Source organism: Conger conger, chromosome 8, assembly GCF_963514075.1.
Source record: "Conger conger chromosome 8, fConCon1.1, whole genome shotgun sequence".
NCBI classification, from domain to species: Eukaryota; Metazoa; Chordata; class Actinopteri; order Anguilliformes; family Congridae; genus Conger; species Conger conger.
The window spans coordinates 51,937,260-51,948,988 of NC_083767.1; the positions used below are offsets into that span (position 1 = coordinate 51,937,260).

At 45.7% G+C, this 11,729-nt stretch overlaps 1 protein-coding gene across 3 annotated transcripts in view; it reads left to right on the top strand.

Moving 5' to 3' along the window:
- Positions 1-11,457, top strand: part of sema3d (sema domain, immunoglobulin domain (Ig), short basic domain, secreted, (semaphorin) 3D) — a 47,726-nt gene extending 36,269 nt beyond the window's left edge. For all 3 annotated transcript variants that reach the window (XM_061251323.1, XM_061251320.1, XM_061251321.1), the window contains exons 15-18: positions 2,173-2,330; positions 3,325-3,389; positions 3,649-3,788; positions 10,047-11,457. In XM_061251323.1, the coding sequence (XP_061107307.1) occupies positions 2,173-2,330; positions 3,325-3,389; positions 3,649-3,788; positions 10,047-10,466 (783 nt within the window). In that variant the 3' untranslated portion in view covers positions 10,467-11,457. The remainder of the gene's footprint in view (positions 1-2,172; positions 2,331-3,324; positions 3,390-3,648; positions 3,789-10,046) is intronic.
- Positions 11,458-11,729: the final 272 nt, after the last annotated feature.

The following is an 11,729-nucleotide window of genomic DNA, read 5'->3' on the forward strand; positions in this document are numbered from 1 at the left end:
CAGGCCTGCCGCTAATTACCAGGATGTGTGCTTTAACAGCAAACAGATATCACAACCTGTCCCTGCCCCTGCACTCAGCACAGACTGTTATCTCATACCAGTTCAGTGTAAGTTCAGGAGGGCACTGCATAAAAGCCTGTCATACCTAGTGTTTTAGTCTTGTAATGAGACTTAAAATTTTACTTTTTTCTCTGAAGTAGAAAATATTAGCCTGTTTTAAGTTACCGTTTGCTTAACAAGTGAAGTTTTCTGTGAAATTGGCAATATTCTTTTCTAAAAAAAGAAGATTTAAATAGTGTAAATATAAGACAAGAATACTACGAGGGGCTGCAAAAGATGCAGTTTCAGTACTCTGCAGGAGAGTACAGAGGCCTCAGACTTGCATTTTCCCTCCGGTCTTGTATCTCAGCTGTTAGCAAGTCACAACAATTAATTGCTGAAAAGAGCATTAAGATGTTTTAGTGACAGGAATTCAGAATGATGAGGGTGCGGTCCTGGGGTTCACAGTCAGGATGGGTGCATTTCCCAGAATGCAACGGTGAGTATCACCCAGGGTTAAGCACCCAAGGGCCATCCCGCGTGCCTGTATGGCAGAGCAGGGGCACGCATAAATCACAGCCCGAATCAAATTTACCTCTGACGTGGGAATCAGCTGGGACGAGTGCCGGAATTTCACCCGACCCCTGATTGGAAACCTGGGCCCATATTCATCAAGAGTTCTAGACTTGGAGTGCTGACCTGGGATCAGTTTTGCCTTTCAGCTCATAATTCCCTTGGTTATGGAGAAGGGAACAATGACCCTAGACCACCGCTCCTATTTTATGAATATGGTGTTAGGCTGTTTGGCTTTCACTGAGTGTGTGCATAATGTGTGTAACGTAAATAATGTCTGTAATGTATATAATATGCATAATGCCTACACAATCTTTTCCCTGCAGTAGCAGTTGTACACTGGCTTTCACTGAGTGTGTGTATAATGTGTGTAATGTTTATAGTGTGTGTAATGTCTATACTGTGTGTAATGTATATAATGTGTGTAATGTATATTGTGTGTAATGTATATAATGTGTGTATGTCCCTTGTAGCAGCAGCTGTACGTGGGCTTTCACTGAGTGTGTGTAATGTGTGTAATGTATATATTGTGTGTATGTCCCCTGCAGCAGCTTCTGTACATGGGCTTTCACTGAGTGTGTGTGTAATGTGTGTAATGTATATATTGTGTGTATGTCCCCTGCAGCAGCAGCTGTACGTGGGCTTTCACTGAGTGTGTGTGTAATGTGTGTAATGTATATATTGTGTGTATGTCCCCTGCAGCAGCAGCTGTACGTGGGCTTTCACTGAGTGTGTGTGTAATGTGTGTAATGTATATATTGTGTGTATGTCCCCTGCAGCAGCTGCTGTACGTGGGCTTTCACTGAGTGTGTGTGTAATGTATATTGTGTGTATGTCCCCTGCAGCAGCTGCTGTACGTGGGCTTTCACTGAGTGTGTGTGTAATGTATATTGTGTGTAATGTGTATAATATGTGTAATGCAGGGGACATACTGCAGGGGACATACACACAATATACATTACACACAGTATACACAGTATACACAGTATACACATTACACACAATATACATTACACACATTATACATTACACATAATATACATTACACACAGTACAGACATTACACACATTATATACATTACACACCTTATACACATTACACACAATATACATTGCACGTGGGCTTTCACTGAGTGTATGTGTAATGTATATTGTGTGTAATGTGTATAATGTGTGTAATGTATATTGTGTGTAATGTGTATAATGTGTGTAATGTATATAATGTGTGTAATGTCTGTACTGTGTGTAATGTATATTATGTGTAATGTATAATGTGTGTAATGTGTATACTGTGTGTAATGTATATTGTGTGTATGTCCCCTGCAGCAGCTGCTGTACGTGGGCTTTCACGGAGTGTGTGTGTAATGTATATTGTGTGTAATGTGTATACTGTGTGTAATGTATATTGTGTGTATGTCCCCTGCAGCAGCTGCTGTACGTGGGCTTTCACTGAGTGTGTGTGTAATGTATACTGTGTGTAATGTGTATAATGTGTGTAATGTATATTGTGTGTAATGTGTATAATGTGTGTAATGTATATTGTGTGTATGTCCCCTGCAGCAGCTGCTGTACGTGGGCTCCAGGGACGGGCTGGCCCAGGTGTCCCTGCACCGCTGTCACATCCACGGGAAGGCATGCGCAGAGTGCTGCCTCGCCCGGGACCCGTACTGTGCCTGGGACGGCCAGTCCTGCTCCAGATATGTCCCGGCCTCCAAGAGGTACGTCCGGATCCACCCCTGTCTCCTCAGCGTTATCAGCCCTTCCCCCCTTCAAAGCCAACAGTGGAGGTGTGGGCTGCAGACTCCCTGAGTCCACTTGTCAGCTGATGCCCATTAAAAAGAAATGGATTTTTTTTTTTTTGTTCTGGGGCCAAATGGTTTTTGGCTCATTATTCTCGGAGTCCTTCAGAAATAGGGAGTTGTGCACGACAGGTATTCTTGGTGGAGAAGTTGGCCAAAGTTTTTTTTATTTTTATTTTTTTTTAATTGAAGGGTCTGAGATTGATCCAGACCCTGGCGCTCTCTCTCTCTCTCTCCAAGGCCTCCCGGTTTTGTTCTCAGTTCTCAGTGAGAATCGGAAAATGAGATTTAGCTTGGCAGAAAGTTAGGGAGCGGAGGCGTCCTTTTGTGCCACGGGGTATTGTGTACTATCTTCCAGGCCAGAAAATTGATTACAGACCCTGGCTTTTCAATGATTAATGTCCGCTGTCAGTGTTGTTTTGGTAGAGGTCCGGTGCATGTACGTCGCAGTAGCAAGTGACACAACCTTGTTATTTCTGCAGAAATGAGCTTTCTGCAGCTCCCCGGGGTGGGTTATGTTATTGTATTTCTGAATGTTTGAAAATTGATCTTGAGAAGGGCAAGGAAACACAGGGTGAAAGCGCCACAGGACACCAGCAAGGGCGATGCTGACATTTCAGGTTTTTCCCCCAAACGCCTTTCCCGTGTACCTCGAAGATATATTTCCAGCATATTTATCACTGTCATACGCAGTTGTCATATTTGTAAGACCGATGCGCATGGGTTATCAGGGGTGAAAAATCTCTTTAAATCAGCAGCAGAAACGGCAGTCTTTAGTGCTCCAGGGCGTCCCTTCCTTAACTCAATGGCAACTCGGAATGAACCGTCCTCTTCCCGTCGAGCTGCGATGTGATTGGACGCATTGAACAGGAAGGACGAGTTTGATGAGACGGGCTCGTGTTTGGGTTCACAGGAGAGCCAGGAGACAGGATATAAAACACGGCGATCCCTCGAGCCAGTGCTGGGACATCGAGGACTGTGAGTGCATTTCACCGTTTCTGCACGGACTGTTCAGTGTGCCATTTTAGGGAAAAGTTATGTAATGCCAAGGAATCAATGTGTCATACTTTATGAGTGAATGTGAACTTTCCTTTGCCTTGGGACGTCTGCACGTTTCATTTGTGTGAGTGAGCTTGATCTTTCCTTTTGCCTTTTCCAGCATAAGCAGTAGAATCAATGATGATATGTGAGCTCAGCTGTGTGTGAATACCTGACTGTGTCCCTTCTGCCCCTGCAGCTGCCGGTATGGAGCAGGCTGAAGAGAGGCTGATGTTCGGAGTGGAGCACAACTCCACGTTTCTGGAGTGCGTCCCTAAGTCCCAGCAGGCTCTGATCCGCTGGTTCCTGCAGAGGCCTGGATCCGATCACCGGGAGGAGGTAGGACCTGACCCTGGACTCGCCTGTAAATCCGATCTCCCTGGACTGTACTACATATCCCAGCCTCCACTCTGGAGCCAGAGAAGTACAGCTGCACATAAGCCTGGATCTAGAGCGGCTCTCAAATAGACTCTACCCTGGACCCAGAGGAGCTTTGCAGTGTAGCAGGGCCTCTGTTGTAAAGTCAGAGAGATCCACGTATATGCAAGGGCTGTTCTACCCTGAAGCTAGAGCTACCCTCTACACACAATTCAGGTGATGGGGCAGAAGTCCAGCCGGCCAAGCACTCTCAGGCTATACAGTATGTACCTATGTATACAGTATTTAAGAGCACTTCTACCCTGGAGGTAGAGGATCTACCCTATAGTGACAATATCTCTCCTACGCAGAGGTGATGGGGCTGAAATGCAGTAGGCCAGAATAGACTCTCAGAATAGAACACGGTTCAGTTGGTTTAGTCAAAGTGATGATAGGAAGGCCTTCAGTGCTAGGACCCCAACTGAAACAAGCTTCACCTCTGAACCTTTAGGCAACCGTCCAGCGTCTTTACCCATCATAGCCCTAATGGCGTTACTGTGAGCCGTTTTGTTTTTGCTGAGAAAGTAAGCCACTTTCCATACAATAATCCTTACGTCAGGCATTCATTTTACTAATCAGGCTTCAGTAACTGAATGCCTGCCTACGTATACGATGGCTACATTTAGAAAAAGGGAGCGAGAGATAACAGTTTAGCTGAACGTACTGAGAATTTATCAGATACTCATTCGAATGTAATGTCGAGGGACTGTAACTTGTATCTCCACCAAACGTTTTGCTCTATTTTTAAGTAGCACGTGTCTTTAGAGACACGGCAATATTCAGAACAAATAATTGGACTAAATAGTCGTATAAAGCTGAGCTGAGCATTTTTAACGAAAGGAATTTAGGTGACTTAGGTCATGTGGGACTGTGACTAATGTCTTCCGCGCAGGTTCTCTGAAACTGAGCACATCCTCTTCTGTGCGCGGAGGATTAGGCGGGTAATTCCGTGGCTAATTCAGACGTCACGCCTGCTTCACTGGGGAAGTACCTTGCTGAATCATGGCTTTTTAACATGTGACACGTGTCAGGTCAATCAGTGAATTGTTGCTTTTGGAGGCTCAGTGTTTTATCATGGAAAATTGCCACATTAATGCAACCACCACCCGCCACGCCCGGCAGCGTAACTCACAGCAGGATCACCTGGGTGTTTGGGTTGGCGGTTACATGGTTTCCAGGGGAATGAGGAGAGCCAGTTGCGGCCCTCGTGTGCTCAAACCCCTTGGCTCCCAGCCACACCAGTAACATTTGTTAAACTGAGGCCATGGGCCTCACCGAAGTGTGCTGGGATTTAATCTTACCGTCCTAAGGCTAAAAGTTAATTTTCAAAGACCTGAAATATATATGGAACTCTTTTTTTAAATGAAGATTACTGTCCGAAGCATCAAGTCAGTTTTGTTTGTTGTTTGCCTTTTTTCATGGGCAATGCCAACGGCACACACTCGAGTAAATAATATTTTTGTTTAGTTTAGTATTTCTCTACTATGGAAACTTAAGGAGGTTCAATGCCCAAAATGATATCAATAATATTCAATAAGATATCGAGGCTACAGCACTCCATGTGTGGATGCTGATATCACACATTGGTGACTTGAGAGGAAAAAGGAAAAGGAGGAGGGGCTACAAGAAAAGAATAAATAAAAATGTGTTTGGGCCTGTCTTTTATTAGAAACCGCGCTTTTCATGTCATGAAAATGACCTCAGTCTCCAATAACATATCCACATCAATGGCTGTGATCTTTCTCGAGTGTTGAGAAGTGCACCCACGGAGAGTGTGTGTACATACATTCACTGCAGTTTTCTTTGGTTCCTTAGAGTGGCCCCATGTTACCATCTAATATGAATGCATTATTTCCAAGGGCAGGAGTTCAGTGCAGTACTGTCTCTCACACTGCGCAGAAACACATATAATGTACCTTGAAGAACATGAGCAGTGGCGCCAAGTACAAATATGTTCAAAGAAACCAGTTAGAGGGTGGCTGGTTAAGAACATGAGGAGGGCGGGAATCCAATTCTCTGATAGCGGCACCTCCTCCTGCTCCACTCTGAATGCATTTCACGAGACGTCCAGGAGGCTTGAAAGCTCTCCGCTTCACAAGGAGACGAGTGACAGGCGCCAGAAAGAGGGAGATATGGAGGGAGAATGCTCTAGAAGATGACACGCGTCTCCTAAACGGGATGACAGGGACTGGGGCTTAGTCAACGCCTCCACTGACAGCTCTATACCCGCCCATCCCAGAGGAACGCAAACACTAAAGACAGGTGTGGAAACTTCTAGAAAGGCCCGACTGTTTTTCCCATTACAATCCTTCCCTGTAGAGAAAAAAACACATCTCTTAACATCGTGTCCCCCATATGCTGCTGTGAGTGTCTGGAGCTAATGGTAAAAAAAGAAGTATGAGAAATGTGCAATGTGATACAGTGTAAACGCTGTGATGAACCACATGCATGCAAGTTGCTTCTCTGTTGCATGTTTATGGTGGCCTGGTTATTTAGGTGGCTGCAACATGGATCTTGTAAAATTTTGTTTTATTAAATGCCTGGGATTTCAAACAGAGGTATATATTTAAGTCTGTCTACAATTACTTACACTTTACTTTGCATGGAATTCATTTGCAGAGTTCTGAAGCTGAAGTCAAATCACTGCATATAATTTCACTCAAGCTGTCCATAAACAATGAACTTTTTTCTTATACTTTTATTATATAGATAATAGATTGCTCTTTGCTCTTTGTTTAACTTGGGTAAGACACCTTCTGTACAGTTCTGGAAAAAAGTCAGCAATAGTTCCAACCATTTAATCAGAGATTATGGTAATGAAGTGTGAACACTTGCTTCTTAGTTCAGTCATATGCTTGAATTGCTTTTGAGGCAATCTGCAATTTTGTCTTTGGTTCCAAGGAATTATAAATGAGTTTAGAGATTGCCGGCGAACTTCCTGGTGTGTGCAGTCAGTCGGAGTGGCTCCCTGATCTCTCTGGGTTCTCTTGATGGATGTGCTGCTGACTCAGCTACTCTTTCCACCGCGACACAAGCCTGCGTTCTTATCCATCTTCAGGCCGCGATACGCGCTGCGAAAGGCGCTGTTGTTAATAGCTTGTCTCGGACAGAAATGCTCCCTCTGCTGTAATGAGGCTCTTCGGCCGTGCAAGCGGGAGGATTGGGCCCTCTCGCTCATGAGCCAGCAGTCGCTGGTGATTAATAGCCCGGCTCTTTAACCGCTTCCTTAACACACAGGTTCGGGGCCTGTTACCGCGCCCAAGGTTGTCCTGGTTATCGATCGCTCAATTCATTAGGAGCAGCTCGATGGTGGACTGCTGGGACAAGCGCTTCTGAGGCGGAGGGCTTTGATTTAGTGGATGGTCAGTGGAAACCAGACAGCAGGGAATTCATGTCCAGAAAGACAGTTACTTGATTTTCTTTTTCTGCCACCGGTCACTTTTTGAGAAACTTAAAGGGAAACGGCTGGTTTTCATGTTCTTCTGGTCTTCTTTCAGTTCTCATCTCACTGACTGCGTAATCTGCTCGTGTGCACAGTCACGTGCATTGTGTGTTTCTGCTCTATTTCAACCTGCCCCTCGATCATGTGACGGGGCTTCCGGTCATTTCCGAACACGACGTGACACGGAGCGTTCCCTCTGCAGCTGCTCGGCGCACCTGCGTCCCGCTCCAGGAACACGGGCGTGTTTTCCTGTGTAAAAATGAAACTGTAAAAATATATTAACAGGAAGAAGCAGTGCATGTGCGTGATTGTTGACAGGACCAGACTGTACTCGGATTTCCCCAAAGGAAAAAGAAACGTAAACAGTGACTGATCAGCACGCTGTATGAAGTGCTCGGGGCACATTGAGATTGCGTAAGTGTCCGCTGTTACCGGAGAACGGGCTACACCCTCTTTAATCCAGAGTGAGCATGTGGCTTTGAGGCTGAAGCCGTGCCTCACAGGCAGTCTGGGGAAGGCTGCCGTGTCCCGGCCAGGAAGGAACGGGTGGGATGGGGGCCACGGGGCCAGTCGGAAGCGGACGACCTGGCAGAGGGTGTCTCTGGACCTGTCACCCCACGGTCCTGGCATGGACAACCCCACCTCGCCTCTTCCCGGTACATAGAGGCTCATGGGAAAGACGGGAACTTAGCCTGTCAGTGGGTCATTCTGCTGAGTAAAAGACCCCCCTCCACCCCTCCTGTAGGGTCCTGCCCACTGGTCTCATCCCCTCTGGGTGACCTGAAAAAACATCCCGTGCGTCCATGACGGCCCACGGTCTCCTTCCTCAGGCCTCATCCGTTACTCAGGGGTCAGGTGGACGTCTCTGCGTTTTATCCCACGGCTGAGCTCTGCAGCGTTTGCTTCGGCCGGTCAGGACACATTGAGGAAATCCACACCCTCATTCTTATATAATCTATTAGAAAAATATATTGGGGATAATTAGGACCATTCCAGTTCTCAGAAGTACATGAAATCCTTTAACAACATTTACAGAGCTCTGTTATGTTTAAAGGATTTATGCGAAGGGCAGGGCAAGCTCTGTGTAAAGCTGCCCTCCCAATCGGGGCAGTGTAAAGCATTCATGCTTTGCTATTAAACCCGTGCCCTCTCCTTAGTTCTCAGACCGAGATTTACAACTGCCAGTGTCAGGTCTGCCCCAGAGGAAAGACTGTGGCGATGGTGATTTAGCACACGAGCAAGAGCCTTTCTCGCCGTCCATCTGGGCATGCTTAAGCACAGAGCCTTTGTGCTTTAGTCACAGATGCCTACCGTTTCCCCGGTGATTCCCGCCAATTCCAACTACCTGGGGTAGACATCAAAGATTCTGAGCCAGACCTGCTGTTGTGCTGAATTGTTTACTAGTTCTGATCTTCGTTATGGAGATGACAGCATCATTTTATAGATAACACGCCTGTTTGAATATAGCGCTTTAGCTGCGGAGCAATGTGTTAGAACACTGGAAAGGAATACATGTGGGAATATTTAGCAGTGTGAGTGAATGGAACTGGTTGAATGGGAGTTCCTACAAATGTATTTGTGTATTAATTCACCACATTGAATTAATTAAATGCTTGAAACTGTGGAAAATTGTGAAGAAATTGTGCTCTCAGTCCAGAGCTTAGCCCATGGGAGTTCACGTCATGCATCAGGTCAAGAGACAAAAGAGAATAAATAACAAAAACTTCCATTGCTGCACTAGATGACCTTTCATTTCCATAATCTACATCAAATTGTAGTTAAGTAAACATTTGAATTCTTTCAAGTTTCCATACCTAGTCCAAAGTGATGGCCCAAAGCAAAGTCCTAGAGGTTGAAAAGTCAGCATTTCTGTATTCCTCATGTAAATCTTTCACACCGTCTATGTTAGCTGAAGCGCATCGTATGTTCATGGCTGGCTGTTCCATCAAGTTAGGTCACATCATACAGGTTTCTCGTTTAACTGTTGTCTGTGTCTGAGGACACGCACAGATCACCCCCCTCTGTGCTCTCCATCTCATAATCTGTTTCACCTTAGCGTAATCACCTTTGACTGCAGTGTGCTTCGAGCCTCCCTCAGTCTGATGCAGCTGCATAGTTTTAGACCCTGACAGCACCGTGACACGTGGTGAATCGGGAAAGCACAGCCCGTGTAAAAAGCCCATTAGAGCATTGTGTAAGAGGCTGACCTTTTCCCGACGACATCACTTCCTCATGTCCCACGCCCTGCCAGCCCCTTGTCATCTTAATGCTGCTGACCTTTCAGCTTTTCCACAGCCTTTACCCCTGCTATCAAACTTTATTTGCAGTCATTAGCCTGCAGAACTAAAGCTGTGCATAAATCTGCTTTTGTAAACTTTCAGCTGTGTGTAGCATGATCATTATTAAACCCTGAACAAAATAAGTAAGAGATTCTCACCCAGGGTTGAGTAGGTGCTTCTCACATGTCTAATTAACCATAATGACTGGTACAATTAAATAATTATAGGTTTTCTGGATACAGAAAGCAGACAAGAACTGTAAAACTCCAGGTTCAATTTGCCCACCCAGTCCCAACTAAAAGCAGGTGTTATTGTAATGCTGTGTAATGGGCCACTTGTGTGTGAAGTTGGTGGCTTTGAAGTGCAGAATTTTACTAGGGCACACTTAAGAAAATGCAGGTGTATCTCAGGGGGGCGTGTGAACATGCCCGATTGACCCCCCTACCCTCCGCCCCCTAGGTGAAGCCCGACGAGCGGGTGATCCGGACGGATTTGGGGCTGCTGATCCGGGCTCTGCAGCAGAGGGACGCGGGGGCGTATTTCTGCATGGCCCAGGAGCACTCCTTCACCCACCCCCTGCTGAAGGTCACGCTCCGGGTCATCGACCCGGGCCACCTGGAGCCCCGCACGGGCCGCACCGAGGACCTGGCCTCCGAGGCCCGCCACCGCTACAAGGACTACCTGCGCCTGATGGGCGGGCCGGCCCTCAGCATGGACCAGTACTGCGAGACGCTGTGGTTCCGCGACAGGAAGCAGAAGGCCAAGAACCGCCTGGGGCCGGGGAAGTGGAAACATATGCAGGAGATGAGGAAGAGCAGGAACAGGAGGCACCACCTCCAGCCTGGGGCCCGCGGAGGGGCCACGGAGGGGCCGCACTGAGACGGGGGGCCATAGCACAGACAGGGCCACCTGGACTGTGAGAGACAAGCCAAACTGCCAGACTGTACTCTGAGCACAGAGCGGCTGGGGTATAACCAGACGAAAAATGCATTCATTTCAGATATTATGTGTAAATAGGCCAATTACCTTGTACAGTTGAGCATGCGTGCTTTAGTTTTGATTTATAATATTTGAGAATCAAATCACTGTAACCAAACATAGTGGTTGTACCAAGGAAGATGGCATATTTTTTTTGTATAAAGCTGATGTTTTGTAGGTTGGTAAGTCATTTCTAGCGTGTCATTAGCCAAAATACTATTTTTATTTATACAGAGGTTTTAGATCCTCATAGCTTTTATTTCATGTTTTAGAATGTATGATGTTTTTTTTAGAATATTCATATTTTATTAACATATCCAGAAAAAATAATCTTATTCCACCAGTTCATTTAATATAAACCATACGTATAGGCTCTTCCCTGATCAAAACTGATTGAATCCAAATTCCTACAAGCGAGATTACGGTTTCAGAAAATAGCCTGACCTTTATTGCTCAAGGTTATACTAGCGCACGGAGAACAGTAAATGGGAAATCAAGCCGTTTTTGATGATCCACTGATGGAAGAAAAGCTGGAAGCTAATATGGTCACTGTGGACAGCTGAGCTCAAAAATCACACCACTATGTGATTGGTCTGGAGTGAGTGAGAGAGCATTCTTCTGATGAAATGCCTCTGAACCCTATTTGTATAGTGTGTGTGTGTGTGTGTGTGTGTGAGTGAGCTTGTGTGTGTCTGTCTGTGTTTGCAGGGGTAGACTATGTTCCTCACTCTTTGTAAATGCATCCATCTGACACAAATTCATATTGTCGAATTTTAGAACATTTCACAGCCTTCCCTTCATGTAAACAGCACTTGCTGCTGTATGCATTCCGTGAGTGTATGTATAACCAAGATCTCATTTTCCAACTCAATAAAAACGCGAATCAACCCAACCCAACCAAATAATTCAATTTTATGTTGCAACAAATCTGTATGTAAAACCCACTCATTGTGCTACAGTACGTGTGTATGTGTGGCTGTGAATACATTGAGAGCAGTGTCATGTGGATAAAAGCCCGTCTCATATAATCAAGACCAATGAGGTGCCATTTTTCTCCCCTTTGTCCTCTCTTATCAACTCAGTCCTGTTTACTCTAGAATAAGTGCAACTGGCAGCCGTCAAGATCTCAGCTCTTTAGTGATGTCATCTCAGGTTGCTTCCCAT